Consider the following 22,321-nt stretch of genomic DNA (forward strand, 5'->3'; position numbering starts at 1 on the left):
CCTCTTGCTTAAAGAATTTAGACTCTAATCTGCTTCTTGTTGTTTATTGAAAGTTCTCTTTTTGGAGGCATCTGTATATCTACTTAAAATAAATGAATTGTTTGATCAAATACATTACATTCAAATAATTAAAAACATACTTTACTCTGAGAATTTAAGGGGGGTTTAGCTTCACATTCATCATTTGTAGTTTTCTAAAAAACATCTGATTCAAGTGATCCTTGCAGTGATTTCAAAAAGACTTACCACTTGTTTGTAATATAAAGAAGAAAACACATTGCACCAATTCATAATACACATGACAAAATATTGTTACAGAACGGTGGGCCTAGTTTCCACATATACCTGTTTCCAGAATACTTGTCCAGATTTCCAGGTTACTTCATGGTTCTTTGCCAGTGTGACTTAGTTTCCCTTCATCTTGTGTAATTGATATATTATTTGGTATTGGTATTATTATGTTTTTAATAATACAGATTTTATTTTTAACTGTAAAATGATTCTATTCAATTCCAAGTCCAACAGATTTACGCTTTTCATCGTTAGCAGATGTTCAATAAACTGAGAATGACATTTAAAAGCTGTAAACTGTGAACTGAAAATATGGAAAATCTCATGTTAATCTTGCTGAAAACTCTTGGCAGACACAGGAAGGAGTTTGGAGTAGAGCTCTGCCCCAGATTGTTAAATTATTAACACTAGAAAGATCCCTCCACTGCAAAGTTGTCCATCAATTGAGCTGTATTTGCTTCTGTATAGCCCGCAGCCATTTACAGTTTTTTCTAAGACATAGAGATGACAGATTTGTCTGTTACAAATACTTCCCTCTTATTTTACAAAGGGGAAAAAAACACATTGTTACCTAATCCAGCATTGAGCCAAAAAGTTGAAGGCATTTTTGATAATATCTGCTCAAAAAAACGTTGTCCTTGAGATTCAGCCAAGTCCAGAAGACTGTTTGGCTGCTAAATCCATTGTCTATTTCCTCTCATCTGAGGGATTCCCTAAAACACTGCATTTGGGGAATCATAGCAGTCGTATTATTGTATATCTGTGTAGTTTTATTATCTTCGGCTTACTATTTCCAATGGGGTTTGTTCTGATGAAGACATTAAGTACAGGCATAGATTTTATACGCCAAAGCCCATGTTGAGAAGAAACTGATTGCTTATTTAAAAGCAGTGATTCTCCCTGGAAAACTGTAATGTATAAATTCCATACTGACAGGCTGTTTTCTCTGTCTCTGCATTATCAATATTATTCTTAAACCACTTTTTGTAGTTTATTGGATTACATGTATTGGTCCAGGTGTGAGTTGTTTTTTTCCCCCATAATTTGGCTATTAAATGCTATTTAGCATTCATTGTCAGTTGACAAACTAAGGCATTTTCATTGTCAGTTGTCCAACTAAGGCATTTTAAAAGAAGACTGCATTGTTTGACAAAATCAATGCTGGTAGAATAAACAGTGCGCACTGATAAGTCAAAAGGCTACAGTTTTGTATTGAATTTTTTGTGTGGATCTTTTTTTCTCGTAGAATGTAAGCAAATTAAAAAGAAACAAACAGTGCGAAACAGTGAAAGATTCAGTGCTGCATGAGCATCAGACCATAATGAACCTTCAAGAGAAGAGGTACTGTTGGAAACCATTTGCTGAATCCAGGTGCCATGTTTCAGCCTGTGTGAGGGAGGATTTTCCCTCTACAAGGGGGAGGGATTGGGTGTGGTAGCTGTAAATGAAGTCATATTACCAGAGCCTGCCATCTAGGAAAAAATCAGGTGGGTAGAAAATGGGCATGGATTCATAATGTCCAAGGCAAGTCTGTTCAACAGACTAGAGAAAATGAAAGATTCCAGCTGACTGAACTTGAGTTGAGGCAGGACTTGTGTAAACTGATCTGACAGTCCACACGAATCAGTGCAGTGGCAGGACACCGTTTACACATCCTCCTTGTCTGAACTCGCATCAATCAACTGGAATCTAAACAGTGTTCTCTAGGTGCAACACGTTTACTTATCCTGATTGAACATTGAGAGACTGACTCTATTATTCATACCAGTGATTATTTCCACATGGCATCCACTAAAGTGAAAATGCTTTTATTTTTCATTTCCACCCTTGATTTTGCAGCAAGCCTCTTCAAACCATGTAATATAAAGACAATCTAAATAGTGAGTCTTAAAGAGCCTGCTGCCCTACATTTTATATATATATATATATAATATTTTTATTATTATTATTATTATTATTATTATTATTATTATTATTATTATTATTATTATTATTATTATCGGCTGTGCTACACAGTCAGTATTGACCACAGGATGCATTGTTAAGAAAAGCCTCTTTTGTAAAAATCCGTGCTGTGAAAAGAAACGGCTTAGCAAGAATCAACCTTAGATCTGATTGTCATTTGTTTTCTTCCTCTAGAAGAAAGCTGGGTCACCAGTTGCACGTTTTCTTTTTCTTCCTTCTCTTTGGTGTCTTAACTAAGCAATGGGTAATTGAAATGTAGCTTTTAGAGTTAGAGGATGCAAAATAATCCACCCTACCTCCACCACTGCCTCTCTCATTCCCTTGGAACGGGAGAAATAGAGAAAGTTCCGGATTCAAGTGTGTAATAATTGAGCTTATGATCTTCCACTTCATTAGCCACAGTGGACATAAACTTTTGAAGACGCATGCTCATCTCTAGGAAAAACGTCCAGCTTTTCTCCCACTCCTGCCAACCCCCCCCTTAAAAGACATATTTCCATGTCAAAGACGGATTATTGACTTTCATAGGCGACGAGGCTTTAATTTGAGCCAACTTTGATTTGAGGTGTGTGCAGCACACAGAAGAAACAGTTTATGCAAACTGAAAAGGAGAACTCAGACTGAGAAAACGCATCCAGTGACCCAGAGCATGAAAACAAGAGAAGGGGGATCACAGGAAGAAATGTAATTCGTTCAGCTCTCTCTTATTCTTTCTCTCTCGTTTCTATTTTTTTTTTGTATGAGTGATCCATACACCCCCTTCACAACCATAATTTAAGGGGCTGAAAGGCGCTCAAAGCTAAGGGCTGAGAAAAAACTCAGAAGATGAGGCTCGGATTGAACAGATGTGAGAGTTTTTGTTGTTGAGTTTGGAGGCTGGCGGGGTGGCGATAGGCTAATTTGAGCAGCATAAAGCCGGCCCTCTTTCATATGCAGAGTGGCGCTTTGATCAGAGGGGGATGAAAGTGCTGTGAGTGGAGAGGATGGCAGGGGGTCTTTTGTCCCAAACAACAAGGCATCTGCTGGACTCTGCCCCTTATCCTATGAGATTGCTCCAACAATGACAGTGAAAGTAAAAGTGTCATCTGAGCACTGTAGAAAACAAAAAAAAGGACTATGGAGTAATGTGTATATGTGTGTGTGTGCGTGTATAAATATAAATGCATGTATGGTGTATATATACAGGCATAACTATGGAATACTTTGTAAGGCTTAATCGATTTTCTTCAGCAAGGCAAATGAAACAAAAAGAGAGCGGGAAAGCGAGAGCAAGTTCTTCTGATAAACTTGTTACTTTTGTTCTGAAAAGACATTTTTTGTAGCGGCTTTGATTTTTTTTCTCTCTTTTCTTAGAAGAGGAAAAAGGGGGGGGTGCAACATTGATAAAGAATGGCAGGGTGCAGTTTTAGCCAAAGAATAAACACAGGATACTTTCATGAGGGGACAATACAATCTACAGGAAAAAGAAAAAACAAAACACAAATTCACAGCGGCACTGAGCAGAAGTGACCCTTTTCAGGAGTACATGCAGTTTTTTTGATGTTTTCTTTTACTTTGAAAATAAAACTCTGATCGCTCTTTGCTTAATATTGAATCTCAGAAGGGGGAGATACATTCAGTGGGGCCCCCATTCTTATTTCCTGCCCAGGTTCTGTCTGATGCTTGAACACCGGAGCACCAAGGGGATAGCCTATTTATTTGATTTTTATTTTCTGCAAAAACCCTTGGCATGAATGCAGAATATCATTTCCATGGTAGTCCCAGCAGACTTCGAGATCATGCTATGGTTAGACATTTAAACATATGCAGCTCACTCTAAATGATTGCTATATAAATGTTAATGAAATTAGAGTCGTCAAACCTAAGAAGGAAAAACTTCAGAGGTCTTCTGTGCAGTGGACTAATTGCCTCTTTTCCCTTTCTTCTATTGTGATTTGCGCTCAAATGAGGTTCAGTTCCAGTTTTGAATGTGGCACTGGTCTTAAGTGATGTGAGTGTTGTGGTCTTGGCTAAGGCCTCTTTGGACAGTAGTAAATAATGCCGAATCACAGCTTCGCCCAGTTTTTCTCTCAGTATTTGATAACTGGAGACTTTAGCCTGGGAGTGTTGAATTAAAGATTTACGTAGTAAAAATATAAGAAATATTGTGGACTTTCTCTTGATACCCAAGCAATAAAAACACGTTAAAAATCCTTTTTGTTTTGCTTTTTTTTTTAATTTCGACTGACTAAAATCGTGTCTTCATTTACTTACAAACAAAACAGTAGACAGATTGAACCTCATTTAGTTCTTCTCTGTAAATGAAGTCAGTATGTCTGTAATTTTATATAAAGCTATCCTGGATTACATGTTTTTTATATGGAAAATCAGTTTTCCCATTTTCCATTAATACTTTTATGCCTAGCTTATGTAACCTATATGTGAATAATCATTGAAGATTGCTGAGAACTCTGATCTCCAACCAGCCAGGTCCCCTTTTAATGGGATGGACCCAAGAATACGTGCATTAGCTCATCTGGTCTCTTCGGGCGTCTGCTCACTTTGGTTTTCTTGTGCCTCGGTATTTTTCCTTCCCTGGACTACTGCGGGAGTGTTCCAGAGCACTCCAATGCTCCCAAGAGACCCCCAATCAAGATCAGCTCCTTTGATACAATTGGACTCGAAGGCATGAACCAACCCATCAGAAGGCTAGTCTTTGCAAACAAAACAAATCACCATCTCATCTTACTAAACGAGCTGAAAAAGTACTCCAAATTAGAAACAGGTGGTAATTTTGTACTTGTAATCTATCTGCTCATTTTGACTTGTCATCATATATCCCATCAAAATAAGGTATCCACTAACAATCCACCAGTAATTATCAGGTATGGAGACTCCTTTACTTAAAAACATATTTTCTTTGTTGAGCATAAAGAGTGAATGATATCAATGCAGCATAGGCTATGTTTTGTTTATGGCATATGCCAAAGATTTCTTTTATGGGGTTTCCGGTCTGGGAATTCTAGATCTGTGTTCAGGAGTGCACAGAGGGAGAAAAATGACAACAATGTGTATGCCCAGTTTTTATTATTTTTTTTATTTTTTTATCCAAGTCAATTGGGAGAGCATCTTTCTCTAATGGAATATGAAAAAGCAGGAGTTCTCTGAAAACCTTGTCAGTGAAAATAACACTGACCAAGGGGAGTTTTATTTTGCTTTGATTTGTTGCTGTTCTTTAAGGAATTATTATTTTTTGGATACAAGTTTACATCAATTACCCTTTTACTATTCTCTGGAAACTATATCAATGTCTTGAAGGTTGGGGGAGGTTCACTAAATTAAACGTTTTTGACACCAACTAATCTAATGCTGTGGATATTGGCTTGTTAGTTGCCCTTTGCAAGGCATTTTACAAAGTTAAGCTACATACAGAGCTGTTGCTTGACTATTGTCTATTCAGAGGCATATTTTCTGAGTCAATGTTTCATTTCCCTTATTATTGTGTAGTAATTTTTAAAATGAAAGTTATAATTTACCTCATTGGTTTAATGTTGACATGTTTGTGTGAAATTAATTGCCTGTCTGTGTTACTTTAAAATATATGAACTGAACTATTTGAGCAGTAAAACAAACTACATAATAAATACATACAAAATATCTGTCAGTATTTGAAAACAGCTTCTGAGACCTTATTTTGAAAACAAAGGTTGTGCCATTTAAAATGGATGCTGTGCAGAGTATTTTATAAACATTGGGAACACTGAGAAATGAACATGGAGGTGGCAGTGTTGATGAATCTATGTGAAACACCTCATAACACATGTAAGAAACACAGTATGTTGCCTATGACAATTAGATTTGACAAACAATGTACAGGTGACGCATATATATATATATATATATATATACTTTTCAGTTACAATGTTTAATAGTTAGATATAATAGTTATGCTTATGGTTCATGGTTTTAGTACATATATTCTCATTTTTTATGTAATCCCTATAACCCAGACATCTTGGAATATATTTGTGGGTGATGTAAGTTTTAATTAAGTTATCAATGTATTGAATGTTTTACCAACTACATTACTACATATGGGAGATTATCGAAATTGTTTGCTTTTACCTTGTACCAGCGTAATATATGTTTAATAATTAAATCCGTTCTCCTCCTGGCAGGTGATCTTCGCTCTCAATCAGACTCTGCTCCAGCAGGAGAGTCTGAGAGCTGGCAGCCTTCAGGTGCCCTACACCACTGAAGACCTCATCAAGCACTACAACTGTGGAGACCTCAACTCCATCATCTTCAACCACGACACATCCCAAGTGAGTCCCCAAACAAGCTCATGTGGCACTTTGGAAAGAGCATGATAACAGCAAAGACCTTTAATCAGGTGCTTCCAATGTTGTGTTCCTAGGTTCCGAACTTTAACAATGTCACCCTGCCCCCCAACGAGCAAGTCACCGCTCAGGAGATTGACAGCTACTTCAGGCAAGAGCTGATCTACAAGCGCAACGAGAGGATGGGGAAACGTGTGAGGGCTCTGCTAGAGGATCATCCAGACAAGAGCTTCTTCTTTGCCTTTGGAGCTGGTAAGTTAGTAAAGGTGGAATAAATACAGCTGCCTGCCATACGGGACTGTTCAGTGGTCTGCCAAGTGAATGCTCCAAATTGTAACTCAGGTCTCTTCAGACATTAGTGTTCCCATTTACTTCAAAAACCAATAAAACTCCAATAAAAAATAAACAAAACAACAGAAAAACACGTTCTAGCAAATTAATGCAATGCACTTGAAGGCTCACTTGTTCAGATTCTCTGATATAATTTGGTGACACTTAATAATTGACTGTTGAATCCCCATTTACCATCTAACCAAATATCCACCCATTTCTACCTTGTATAATGAACTTAATCAAAACGAAGACATTATTTTGCTTTAGCGAGTCTGAATTTTAAAAACAGACATGGTTTTCTACCTACAATTTTCAATTGTGGAAACATAATTTTTGTGAGGAATTTTGAAGATCAGTGAGAATAATCTAAATTAGTCTGATGTGATTGTTTTACTTCATTTGATCTGACTTTGAGGCAATTACTATTTTATCTAAAAATTAAGGCAGCCACTTCATGCCCCAACAAGATAATTTCTCACTGCTGATTCCAAATTAATATGAGTTAAATCCCCTTTATTTTATTTTTTTAAGTATTATTTTGTTATTTAATTGTATTTATTTACACAATGCCTTACAATGGGATTTCCAGACAGAATTTTATTTTCATTAAATGTGCACTAGATCCTCTGTGGCCCAGGACAATAATAATCTAAAATCTTATTTAAGCTACTTAGGAAAATACTTGAACTCGTTGTGTTATGAACACAGTAATTAAAACCAGAGAGGGCTTAACATCTGCCAATTAAAGCTCTTAAGGCAAGACGTATTGGTCAAAGATAAATTCAGAAAATCGGCAGCCCTGCTAATAAGGCAGGATTCTTCTTTGACTGAGGTTCTCTGTGATCCGTAATAACCTATTCTTAGATGTATGTCGTCCATCCAAACATCCACCTTTTTTCCACATCGCACGCTTCATTTAACTAAAACCCGGGAGCTGAATACATAAAAACAAGGGCCCGTAAATGTCGGAGAGTTCATATTGATTGTGTTTATAGACCCAATGCAGATCCTCTGTTGCCAAATCCTTCTTCAGACAAAGAGCCTACTTTATTTCCCCCCAGCATCTTTCATGTGTGTTACAGCTGCATATAAAACATTGTAATATGGAGTGTGCTTCCCATAGGTGTTAAAATCTAGTCATATGAGGGATTACATCACTTTTCCAGTTAATGATGGCCAAAGTGCTGAGCAATTTTAACTGTAAAAAACAGGTTTACAAGAGTACCCCCCTTCTCTCTCCTCAGAAGGACTGTGAAATAAGTGATCCTTGTGGACAGATGGTCTTTATACCCTGGTTGCTTTAATTGGTGCAAAACATTCAGTCTTTTGAAAGGTGGCTTTTACAGACAGGTGGTCTTTATTGAGGTGGGTCTTCATAAAGTTTATTAAACCCTTTACTTCTTGCAGATTGCCTTTCACTGAGTAACTGAACATCTTGATTTAGGGCTTCGACCCGTCTCTTATCTTAAGATCTGGATGTACATGCGTACATTGGGACAATGCTTTGTATAACTCCCTTTTAATGAAAAGTCTCATAAGATAAGCTAGCTGTCAGCAAGAGCGTATATTTAATTAACTGGCAGGGATAAAGTCAACTGAGAATGTGTGTTAGGCTGTGTACCAATTAGAATTCGTCTGTAACTAAGCAAGGCTTGCTTATAAAGATTAGTTGAAAGGGTTTAAGCTAAGTTGAAGGGAGAATCCAGTCAAAGGTGGAAAGTCATGGGTCATGTCTTCTGGTTGTGAATTAAAGAAAGTCAATCTGGGGGATTCCGTCAAAATATACTGCTAAAACATGCAGATTAATTTGTTTGTTTGATTTTTGTTGGAATGAGGGCCATTCCACAAATTACTTAGGTTGCTGAAAAAAGTGAAGGTAAAAGGAATCAATAATTTTACCCAAATTTGATGAAATCCTCAGTTGTGGCAATGAACAATGTAAATCTGTTATTTGTATGGACGCTTTGCATGTGGAAGTCAAATGGGAAGAAGCCAGCAGGTTAGAGTGTATGACAGTGGATATATGCCCACACTGTCCATAACAGCTGAGTAAAGGAATAATGCTGTATTGAAAAGAAAGCATAATGGTTTAGAAATAAAAGGAAAAAAACATTGAAAAGTATCAAACTTGTACTAGATATCAAATCAGTGCAACAAACAGTTTTTTTTTTTGGGGGGGGGTTGATGTACAGTGTATACTTTATGTTCTATTTACAAAAAACACAGGTTCACTTGGGTACATGCATACATTGAACAATTTTGTGATTAAAACGATTTTGCCTTTTCACTGTAACAGTAACAGAGTAAACTTCTGCATAGAGATGATACAGCCTTTCTCAAAACACTTTCTATCTATACAGTAATAATCTTTTTATTTAGCTGGTGAGCATCCCATGCTGTCTTCTTGTGAAATTCAAATTGAATTACTTTCAGATCTCTCAATCACCTGACCCTGTAAAAAGATATGCTTTTTAGGAAGGGCAGTTAATTATCTTGGTGAGCAAATAAACGTCTTGTGTATTCACATTCCTGACCTAATAGGATTTCTAAAGGAATAATCACAGGTGGCTTTATACAATGTGGTTTTAAACCAAACCTTCACCCCTTACAGAATCAGTAAGGAGAATAGAAGCCAAACCCAAGACAGCGTCCTCCCAAACAAACAATGGCTCTTCAAGCCAGTGGCTACTAGGATTTACGTCAGGTCATTTCAGCAGCATGGTCCTCACTTAAAGTGCTTAAATGTTTGGAAAAAGTACTTTCATCTTAACTATTGGTTATCCATAGCATTTACATTGTCATGTTCTGCTAAGAAAAGCATTTGCAGTCCTTTGTAGTCCTTAAGATAGAATCAAAATAATGTAGTTCTGTCCTTAGTCTTTACTGGTCACTTTCTGTTTTCCCCTTATGAGGATGTGTATATATGTAATATGTGTGTGTATGTATGTATGAATGTATATATGTATACAGACATTGTGTAATGCCTGATTTACATAAATTCAACTTAAATTGGATGTTAAATGATTTGAAAATACTTTGAAAATATGTTATAAGGAAAAGTAATTAGTTCCTCTCCTTAAAATTTCATATGATATTTGGTCAAAGCCCAGCTTCCATTAGCACAGTGCTCAGATTTGTTCTTCACAAAAATGTAATTTGTTACATGTCTGGAAAAGGAAATTTCAAGTGACTGAAGATTTAAAGACAGTAATCACAATATACATAAGAAACTATTCCTCTCAAGTAGTTTTGATGATAATGATGAGAACTGGTAGATTGATTTTGAATAGCCAAGGGTTGCTTTTCTTGTAGATTTTTTTTAAATAAAATCTCAAATTGATGTAATCAATCCGTGTACACAGATCTATCAATCAAGAATTGTTAAGTGATTTTAAAGGAGCTTGGGGTACACAGAGTGCGTTTTCACATGAGGCATCAATGCTGAGATTGTGCAAGAGGACAGGGAATTTCTGTAACACCTTGACTGGCCTCTTTTCATGCTTATAAAAAGAAAAGGCAGTGTAATGTTACTCTTTAATCAAAGTTGGAGTGAGTGTGGCTGACAGGGACAAGATGTGACTGACTGGATCAGACTCGCTTACAAGGTGCAGATAACAAAGTCACAAGTAGCTTGATATAACGTCAAGGCTCCTTTCTCACTCAGGTAAGTGGGAATACCCAGAATGAGTCCCAAAGTAAATCTAAAACACCAACTTTGATATTTTAAACTAACCGAATTAAGTTAAAATAAAACTAGGAAAATTGCTTTAGTGCCCTTCTTTCACGGCTGTGGTAGACTGTTTCGATACATTGTGGTCTGTGTGAGTCCATCTTTGCTTGACACCTAATAAATCAAGTCTTGTAATGCATGTTCAGACATCATCTGAAAGGGATTTCTTTTTTACATTTAGTACTTAAATATGTATTAACTTCAACTTGTTAAAAACACACCACATAACACACCCAGTGAGTTGTTAGTTTGAGTGTAAAAATGTAATCACAAATCTGTGTCTTTCACTGAACGAAGACACCGTAAAGATGTCAGTATAATATGAGAATGTCTATTTCACGACTTGATGGGAAAGTTTTATTTTAAATGTTGCCAACTTCTGTCCCACCCTTTAGCCGGCGAATCAGAATGCATGGCACCTGTTTCCTTTTACAGCTTCCATTGAAGTGTCTGTCGCAGCGTTCCACAGTGATGTTACACTCAAATAGTTTGGTTGCAGTGCCAACTAATGTGTTTCCTGAAGTACCCCCACATTCCACTCTGAGCTGCACATTCCCGTAATGTTTATGAAAGTTTATATCAAAGCAAGTGACAAATTCTGTACCTTACACACTTGGCTTAAGGATCACTGCTTCTGGGCACATCAAAAGAATTGCATTTGGATGATTCATATTTCACATTTTGTTGAGCAGCCCTCTCTTTACAGAAAGTGGTGCAAGCTTACAGTAAATTCATTCGTTGGACATTCCTTTGGTTGTGCATCAGATCTTAGATGTAACAGGCCCAAAATTCAGAGGAGAACATAGATCCAGGAAGTACAGTTATGCCCCTTTTTATTTCTGGTACGTGCTACCAAAATAATATTTATATATCAATACCTGCATCAGTGCATTTTTAATTCACATTGCCCTTTTGCATGGTTTCGTATTCTGAATCATCATTGTGATTGATTCCCATATCAAGTCAACCTTTCATTTGAAACATGGTTTGAACAGAAACAACCTTTGACAGTGTACACCCTGGAGACAAGTGACATATATGAACTGTTTATATCTAGGCTTGCTTAAACCCAATGATTATTTTTTCTGTCACCACCTATTTTTAAAGCTGCAGTTATAATTGTTAATCCATTATATCTCTTTCTTAATGAAACCCCAGAGATCTGGGAAAATCACACATTATTATCAGTTCCTTTCAGTTAGTTAAATGTTTTAAACTGCTGATACAGATGATACAGGTTAATGCACCTCTTAGGGTTCTTAACTAGTTAGTCAGTGAGATCTCACATAAGTGAAAGACTCATTAAGCACAAATCTAGTTTAGTAAATGATTAAAAATAGACAATTTGATTGTAGATTCAGGAAGCCTCTGGCAAACATTTAGGCAGCATTGGGTGAGAAGCTTGGACTTTTGCAATTGATATATGGGTTTAACTTTATTTTAATCTGGTGCCAAGTCACTTTCAGGCTTCCTATTATAAATAAATGTTTTCTTAACTTTGTTTTCAAGGTAATTTGTGTTTTTTCCCATGTATACAAAAAACAGGTTTACCTCCCATAGCTACTTTTCCTTACATAAAACCACTCAACTTTAACTGCTGTGGTTTATCAGCACATTTCATCCATGACTTACAGTGCTTAGGCAAGTGTGAATTCAGAATCCAAATGTGGCAGAGAAACGGGAAGGAAAAATGTATTCATTTGGACACAAAAAGTTTAAATAAACATAAGGCTGTAATGTTTTTGGAGAATAAAGGCTTCACCACAGGATAAGTATAGGATCAAACTGGATAATAGAGTAAATATACTAGGCAACAACATCTAGGAAATCGTTTGTTTTTCTGAATGTGTCATTTTCAGAAGCTATTTGACGTAATTATTTGAATTGTAAAGTATTTTTTTATTACCAGTCAAAACCTTTGCAGGTGTTTTTTCCTCCTCAGAGGCCACTCTTTAGGTATAAAATATGAGGGAGCAAATGTCTACTTTAAATGAGCTTTATAACTCCTATTCTCTTAATTCTTTATACCAACAAGTAACTGCAAAAAAAGTGCATTCTTGTTGCTGGGAGATGGTAAGGGTGGTATTTAATTTATTAGTTTTAAAATGTCTGAGTCTACTCCAGATAACATTAGGGGAAATGATCTAATACATTTTTGTTTTTTTTTAATAGCCCCTAGCTTTGTACTTTTATGTGGTTCAGATGAACATTACATTTCTCCAAGAGCCACGTGTTTCTGCTCTCACTGGTGGTCTCAAAGCTGAGATTTCACCTATCAGTTAAAAACATGGGAGGCTCTTTGCAGAAAAATTATCTCTCACTCTTGTCTGCACAGATAACTGCACATGCTAGCATAATTTCTTATCACCCTTCAGTCATTTGAAAAACTAGTGTGACTTGCAAGAGATTGTTATTCAGATGAGCTGTCTCTTTTGGCACTACAAAAAAAGAAAAAGAATATAGTCTTCTGGGTATATCCTGGACTTTTGTTTCATGTGTAATTTAGCTCTTAGGCTAACCTGTGACTAACCTCACTGAGTTTTTCAATTGGGCTTTGATTTCGGTTCTAGCCCAGCTGAAAAGGGAGAGACAGCTCACGATAACTAACAACCTGGAAAAGAAAGGTGTAGGCAAAGGGCTTCACAGTCTAGTAGGTTTGGTGACTACAGGAAGTCTCTGAGTGAAAACAGAGACGGACTAATAGGTCTATTGAACTCCGGGCCCTGGTAGTCTAACAAGGAATAAATTTCATTACATGTCCCTGTAGGTTTTTACAAGGGGTGGGTGCAGCAAGGTGAGTGAAACCGATACGCTGTTCACCCTAGAGTGCAGCCCCGAGATTCCTGCAGGGTTAGCCTGTGCCGCGAGGCCCACGCTCTTGTCGTGGAAGTGAAACGTGTGCTAATTATTCCCCAGAGGGAGGAAAATAAGAGGCTCTGTAAGTCCACAAAGGACGCCTTCATGGCAGAAATGTTCCCGACTTCGTAACATCAGCTATGAGGGCATGCTTATCAACCCGTGTCTCCTGTCTTCATAGCCTCCTAAGCTTAAATCAAGGGAAAAGCACTCAGCCTTGTCCATATTTTACAAAGTCGTGTATCTTGTTGGCTAGTCCGTTTCTTTAACCCTTAATGGGAAATATAATGCATATTGTAATGCCGATTTTAATCAATAAAAGCTTTTGATTCTCAAACTTTGCAGCCAAGTTAAGCTTCCTGGGACAGAGTTTGCAAACGCCTAGGCCTCACTGGAGTAATAAATCATGTGTAAAATATATCCACTTGAGACCAGATTGAATCAATGTAAATTTAACAAATGGCTGAGCACTTTCTATTTCTATTTGTTATGCACTTTAGGGTTTAGGGTTTACCAAAATATGGAGAAACTGGTGTTTTGTGCAATATTATTTACTTTCCACTGGTTAAAAAAAAGAATATAGCCTAAAACAAATAATAATTTTAAAAACGTCTTGCCCTCTCCAGCACTGCACAACCTCATACCTCAGCCCCGGCTGAACAGTTGAAGTGATCGAATCCCTTCATTTTGAAAATGAAAGTGACTTTGTCTGATTCACTTAACAATACGTAATTCTCCTGAAAAGGAAAACACACAGTAAAACATCAGTAAAATGATGGAAGGTCATAACCCTGCAGTTTAGACAGTTACCCAGATCACTTGAAATACATGACCTGACTGGACAGGTAGTCCATGTCTGCTGAGATTAAGTTATAAATGTCTGTCTGTGATTTTACATTTAAGTGAGATGGAAAGCATACATAATACACAAAAAAACAAGGTTAATGTTAGCTATTATCATATTTAATATACAGAATATATTAAATAGAACCTGTGGTGGAATCAACAAAATATATTAAGAACATTTTTTTTTTTTAACATTGTCTTTAACATGTCCAGTAAAAATGTTAAAAGCAAGTAAGTAGTCAGTGTTGCTATTTTTTTAATGAAAGGAAAGACTTGTTTATTTTTGTTTACACAAAAGCAATGATTTTTCTAATCTTTTCTTTTCACTCGTTACAGCACACTGACTGACAAGTTAATTACTCTGCATCATCTGATTGATTACAGTATAAAGCTTTGTCATCAGATCTCCACAATTTAATAGAAAAATAGACATGGATTAATTACAGTTTTAAAGACAGGTTGTGAAAATAAACACCAAAAGTAGGCAGCCCTATTCATCTGCTACTTTTTGTACTCTCTTTTTTTCATCTTCTGTCTTAAACTTACTTCCAGACACTCCCAAATTCCACAGTTGTCTCGATTATGTCTTGATATACACAACAGCTTACCAATAATGTTTGCAAACAGGATTTTCCAAATCTACAGATTAGAGAACCACGGACAAATAAAGCTCTGGTGTTTATGCCAAAGAGTAATCTGGATCCCTGCTCATGTTTACCTCCAACTGTGGTGAGAAAAAAAATGTGTGTGGTCCGCAATTTGGCATTTAAGTGTTTGTACGTCTTGGAAACCAACTCTGAAGTCTTCCCTGATGAGAGTCAAAAAGAGCCAAAACCATAACTATAATTTATATATATATATATATATATATATATATATATTGAAAATGTTATTTCCATTCCTGATGTTGTGTTGAATAGCTGTTTGAGTACAGAAGTGAGAGCCAGCACAGCCTGGCTTTGAATGTGAACTCAGTTGCGGTGTTATCAGGTGGCCCAGTGCCAAGTCATCCAGCTAGCTTCTATCTCCATTTTAGGATTATTATTTTTTTTATGTATGGCCTGACAGATGAAATGGTAACAAGGCTGATTCACACTGTCCCTGTATGAAAACCTAGAGAAGGGATGAAAAACTGCTAAATGTTTATAATTACACTCCTCGTCAGCATAACTGTACAAGTAAATAATATTACCATTTAGATATCTTTTTGATTTAAGCGTTGAACAAACCGTTCATCCTAAGCAGTTTTTGTTTGTTTCTTTCTGCTGTAGTGCAACTTCTGGGTGTAAACTGTGCGAACCCCATTTGCTATACTCACATCCCAAATGTCAAAGAGTACTATTACCCTGCCTGTTGTTAAACTTGATCTTAATACATGCCAGCAAAGAAATGTACATTTGGAGTGGATTGACTCTATATGTTTATAGACATCCGCTAACAAAAAATCCCTTTCAAGGCTCCAAATCAATAAAAAAAAATACTATTTTCTTTGACTCAGGTACACAGGATGTTTGTGAATGCTGTTGAATATCACTTTGCGCACAGAGTAATTAGCAACTGTAGCCATGAAATGTACGCCTGTGATTTGAATCATCTCCCACTCGACAACATGAAAGACTTACTGCATACTCAGACTTTTATTCACACTGTATTTGGCACAGAAAGCGGAGTTTTTGCCGCCTGGCTTTCCTTCAGTTCAGTGAACAAACAAAGTGTATCACTTTTATGTGTAACCGATTCTCACATGACATTCAAATATGAATTTTGAATATGAATTTCTTTTTAAGAATCCTCAGGTTTCAGTATATACAAGCAGCACTTAAATGTGGCAGTGCAGCATCTAAATATTTAAATTAAATGCTTCAAGTTCAATGTTGCTGAAAATATTTATTTCAACTGGACTATAATGTTGTTGTTTTAACTAGACACCTTTGAGTAAATCAACATGAGCTTGGTACTTTCACATGATGTATCTAATCTCCCTTCTGTATTCCTTCCAAGTATTAGGAATTTTCTAAATATTTAGTAAAAACCTCAATTAGGCGCAGCACTTTTACTTTAATTTGTTTGGAACTGCATGACTTAATCTGGCAGAGTGCATGAAAATAAAAATATGTATTATTTTTTAAGGACCCGAGTCAACGATAAAACTAACAAGCAAAAGAGTGAAACCCAAAAATTGGTCAAAATTCCAAACACTGTAATAAATTATCATGGTAACCCGAGACATTAAACATATCATAAATACTCAAACCTCAATGTGAATTGTACTTCAGCTCCAGACTTAACTTAACTTGCTTTGCTTGCAGTGGTTGGTGAGGTGGCTGTATAGTTTCAGAGCAGTGTTTTATTTAGAAAATTCTTCAATTAAAATCACAAATTGAAATATTTGTGGGCCCGTAATTGCAACTGTGGTTGTCAGCCCTTCTGTATTTTAAAATTCTTTGTATTCTTTTCACAGACAATTAGTTTTTTAATAGTAGTTTTTTTGTTTGTATTTCAACTACTAAGAAGTGCTAAGTGGATGTGTGGGGTCATTGTGGTTGTGGTGAAAACTGCACTGTACAGTGATGCAGAGCAAATAGTTACATTCGAATATTCTGCTCTGTCTGAGTAACAGTGATCTACCCAATTCTGTTTTTTCCACTGCTGCGCTCCCTACTGTAGATCATTTTCAGAGTTCCCCAAGACTTGTTAAATTCTGCCGTTACTCTGAATCATATTTTATAATCCTCTAATTACCGCCAAACTGCAACTCACAAATTGTTACAATGTCTGTCGAGCAAACTGGGGAAAATAGAGATCGCTAGAAACCCTAAAAAGCCTAAACCTAATAAAATACAATTTTACTACTGGTTTGCATTGACTTGTCATACAAATCGGATGCAGATGGCAAAACAAATAATAATAATAAAATAAAACCACAGCAATTGGATCAGTGCTGAAATCAGGATATGGGTGTTGGGGCTGGCCAGGATGTTAAAAGTTACAACCGTGTCCACTTTGTAACTCTTCTTAGTGCCTACCACCTTGTATTTAATGAGGTTTGGTGTAGTATGTCTCGTGGATTTATCACCCTGTGAATGGCTGTGAAGTTGTTTATTAGATGGGTTTCAGAAAGCATTATCCTGGTAACTATCAGATAAGGAGACCTAAAACTCTATGAGTCATCTATGAGGTTCTTTTATACACTTTTTCTGTCAGCTCTAATGAGTGATTCCTGCCCGAGTCCTCACTCAGATATGTCCCTTGCCTATCCTAGATTGCCTTTCTTCAGTATATGGTAACTTTAATGGGTTTTACAAGTGGGCTGCAGCTGTTAAATGTTTACTGCTACCTTAAACACAGTACTTCTTTTTTATTTATCCCCTTACGATAGTGCGGTCAGGTCTGTTCACAAAATGTTCAAGACATTATGTATGTACAAATTCGAATTTTATAACTCTGAAACGTATTGAATTATTCTGAATGTACTGAGTAAGGTTCACCTGAAGAGCTAAAGTATTCAGTTTTCATTGGCAGTGATTTGCTGTTCCCTCCACCTGGAGAGAAACATGACATTGCTGGCAAGTGTATTTGCTTCTATAAAAATGTATCTTCATTACTTTAATACCTCTTTACTCATGAAACTTACCAGACTTAAGATATAGCCTTTAACACTATACAATGTATCCAGTATGGGAAGTTATATTTGAATGCTATGGATAATATTAAAAAAATAATAATTAAGTAGTGGTTTGTGTTGTCTGTTCTCATTGTTCTTCCATTTATTCCTTCTTCCGAATGAATTAGTTAATTATTTGCCATTATGTACAAGCATTTAATAAATGCATAAATAAATATAATACAGATTTGGGCACAACGTTCTTAAAAATAAGTAACAAATCTCTTTGCTTTGCTTTTCCATGGGTCATTGTTTTTCTTCACAGGTTGTCAATCTACCTACTAGCTAGTGGAACTCTATGAAAGTGGTCAGGGGGAATTTCCAGATATATTGTTTTTGAATAATGTTATGTTAAATTGAGATGTTTTCAGTCCCAGTCTGATAACATCCAAATGGTTCTAGAGTTATGGAAATTAAGTAGGGTGATTTCTGAAAGTCTCCAGCTCACTCTGTAACAAATTCCTGTGATTAGACACATGATTCAAGCTGAAATAACATTTTTTCCCACCATGATACATTGTTTGGGTGGATGTAAAATACAACAGTTGTACATATTATTTTAGCTGATATTTGATGTGTTAATATTAACTTTCTTCATTCATTTAAAGCATTATATTAGAATGTACTGTAGGCCTGCTGTAATGTCCCTAAATAAAACTTTCTCCTTTATCAATACATGTTGTAAGGGATTCATCCTACAATCCGTACAAACTAATGGATTCTTGAAGTACAACCTTCAAGCTGAAATAAAACAATTCTTAGTTAAATTCCTATTTGTAATTACCACCTTCGAATGACTCTTGGGGGGATCTTGTGGTTCTGTGTTGATTGTTTTTATGCCACATTGTCCAAGGAATGGCTTATATTTAAAGAAAGAGCAGTAACACTTTCTTGTTATTTTTGCCTTGCTATGTGTGCCCATTAAATCCAGTTCAAGTCAAATGGAATATTCACTTAATAGTAAAGAGAAGAATTCTAATATGCAAATCACAAACTAAAATATCATGGGTAATGTAATCATATTTTGTTTTTTTCTCTCGCTTCCCAGTATTAAAGCTTCTGCATGCAGTTGTAAATTAAGTGATGCACTACAGAAGTCCACTGTTCTTACTTTGTTTCTTCTTTAAAATTTTTAGTACTGTCCTTGTATCTCTGGTCTTATTTATCCTTCATTATAAAAGTCTTGTGTGAAGGATATGAGTAAAAATGACTGTAAAATAAGAAAAGGGGAAAACGTACACAGTACTGTAATGATTAAAACAGCTTGATGCAGTACATAAAATGGAATTTGAATTGGACCTGGAATGGAACAGTTCACCTTGATGTACTTCCCAATATTTTGAATTATATTACTGCTTTTCTATGCGTCTCAAAAGATAAACTAATCACAGATGCCTTTAATGGTCCAAGTGGAGTTTTTTGGTTTCGTTCAAAAGCGGGGGTGGGCAGGAACCAACGCTGTTTACTTTCAGATAGTATTTTACCCCACACCCTTTAGGTGCTTGTCGGGGATGCAGATAAACCATCCTGAATAAAACTAGGGATTAATGGCTCCCCTCAGTGCCACCATTAAATCAGCTTGTCAGGGCTGTGGGCTGAGGACTCAAGCTGTGAAAGACAGCATCTACCTGATACCTCATTAACACTCGTCACCTCAACAGAAAGGAATTAAGCTGATGTTGGTTGTGAAGATGTTATCAATTAGTTAACATGTTTGTTGAAGAAGTCTTTGTAGCAACACTAAGTGGATAAAAAACTGTCATTTTATAATTAAGAGATTTTGAGAAGTATTTTTTTTTTATTTTTTTTTTTTTATTTTTTTTTTATTTAGCCTTGTTTAAAGGAAAATACAATACAGAGACATTATAGAATTTGGCTATGAGTTATTATTACACCTGGATTCTATTGCTGTGTTTGAAATAATTGTAATTTCTACAAAACCAAGACATCAGGGTTTGAAGTAATCCTTGGATGATATTGTATATCCTTTTAGAAACTTTAAAAACACACACTTTATAATATCCATATATCAATCTATACTTTTGGGGATGAGAAACACCCAGATAATTTCATCAACCCTCATCAACTTTGAAAATAGCTTATGTTAAAACCAGGAATTAATTAATATTAATTGATACAACAAATAAGTAGATTTCATCTTCCACTTAACATTAACCATCTCCTTTCTATTTTGCATGTTACGTATTGAGCAAATATTCACAGTATTCTGTATAATGGCACATTATATGTCATCACATGTTGCTGTAACTGTGTTTACATGTTAATGGAGATATTCTGTGGGAAACATTTTAAAGGGTTAAAAATATATGTATTTATTAATTTATTCGCAGATGCCCGTACCTAGGGTGACATCCAGTTTTCAAAAGAAACATTTTCCAATCATAAAAAGAGCAATAAATGTATCAACACAAAATACAATAATCATACAAAAGAGATAACAAGTGCAAACTTAACAGAGTTAAGACCCAGGATGTGCTGACTGCTGGGGTAGGCATAGGATTTTAAATCTGAGATAATTTCCTTTGTGGAATCCCTGGCCTCCTGCAAGACTGAATGCACCATTTTATATCTTGTAGCCGCATCACAACACATTGCAAATAAATTTGCACACTTGTTCCAAAACAGTATAACTAACTATCAGATTTGTAAGTCTGTGCCAATAGTATGCTCAATAATAACTTTTACCTATGATTAAGCAGTTTTATACGACCGCTGCATAACCCCGGGGATGTATTTGTAGGCATGTTTAAAACATCCCAGCCTTCACAATTGCAAGTCATATCACGATCATGTCAATTCCGCAATTCCGGCACAGCGATATCCTCAAGAACAGACCACTGTGGCATCAATGAGACATCTAGTTGATGGTAATGAATTCAAACTAAATAAATGATGGAAAAAAGACATTGTTAACTGTACCAAATATGTATTTTTGGATGTGGTTCTTAGTACATGTTTTTAGTTACAGCAATGAACGGAAAAAAAAATAACTTAAGGAAAAAAGCAAAAATATTTCCTGTCTATCCGACAATGTTGAGCTGAAGTCCTGGTAACTCATAAAAATTGAATTGGTAGAATATGGGTGCTAAACACAGTTGTCGGTTGAATTTGCCCCTCTACTTAATTGACAGAGTAATTTCCCCCTTATGAATTTTATCTATCTTCTCCTTCTCGTCCTCTGTCTTCTACTCATCCTACTCCTTATCCTCCTTCTCCTCAAAAACGACATTGTATGTTCTCTCCAATGAATAGCTATTGCTTTCACTTAGGTGGGAAAAAATAAGGTTTTGTTGCTAATGTGACCATGTTAAGAATGCAAAAAGGCAATAAAAATTAAGAATGTTTTTAGCAGCCAATACTTCAACCCAGACTTGGCTTTTGTTAGGAGAAATCAAAAGGCTCTATATACTAGCCATCAAATACAGTAGGTTTTGATTTTTTTATTGTGCAGCTTGAGCTTGCGTGCATAATACTCCTAAATCTATTTCAATGTATTTAATACCTCTAAACCACCAGGATTATTTTGGGTTTTAGTGTAATATTTTTCCTTTACTTTCATTGGCAATGTTAAAAAATATTAAGGCTTTAGCCAGAGGTACTCAACAGTTTAACTTAAGGGTCTATGCCATATATAACCTTAAAGGTTTGTTTATTTTCATAATTGCTTCGATGATTGTGCTTCTCATGCTCTGTTTTTAAATGTTTTTAAAGGAGTTTGCTAATATAAAACAATAATTCTCTTTTGCATACAATTCTTTAGATTAATGTATGTATTGATTGTGTTTTTAATCTAATGAAAAGAAATGTATTATATTAAAAAAAAAAAACTATATATATATATATATGTATATATACAGTGGGGGAAAAAAGTATTTGATCCCCTGCTGATTTTGTACGTTTGCCCACTGACAAAGAAATGATCAGTCTATAATTTTAATGGAAGGTGTATTTTAACAGTGAGAGACAGAATAACAACAAAAAAATCCAGAAAAACACATTTCAAAAAAGTTATACATTGATTTGCATGTTAATGAGGGAAATAAGTATTTGATCCCCTATCAATCAGCAAGATTTCTGGCTCCCAGGTGTCTTTTATACAGGTAACGAGCTGAGATTAGGAGCACTCTCTTAAAGGGAGCGCTGCTAATCTCAGCTCGTTACCTGTATAAAAGACACCTGTCCACAGAAGCAATCAATCAATCAGATTCCAAACTCTCCACCATGGCCAAGACCAAAGAGCTGTCCAAGGATGTCAGGGACAAGATTGTAGACCTACACAAGGCTGGAATGGGCTAC

The 22,321-nt window shown here is 35.9% G+C and overlaps 1 protein-coding gene across 1 annotated transcript in view; it reads left to right on the forward strand.

Moving 5' to 3' along the window:
• trabd2a (TraB domain containing 2A) overlaps window positions 1-22,321 on the forward strand; it is a 72,174-nt gene that overhangs the window by 25,187 nt on the left and 24,666 nt on the right. The window contains exons 3-4 of the mRNA XM_066710968.1: window positions 6,414-6,560; window positions 6,653-6,827. Of these exons, the coding sequence (XP_066567065.1) occupies window positions 6,414-6,560; window positions 6,653-6,827 (322 nt within the window). The remainder of the gene's footprint in view (window positions 1-6,413; window positions 6,561-6,652; window positions 6,828-22,321) is intronic.

Source organism: Amia ocellicauda, chromosome 8 (genome assembly GCF_036373705.1).
Source record: "Amia ocellicauda isolate fAmiCal2 chromosome 8, fAmiCal2.hap1, whole genome shotgun sequence".
Lineage (NCBI taxonomy): Eukaryota > Metazoa > Chordata > Actinopteri > Amiiformes > Amiidae > Amia > Amia ocellicauda.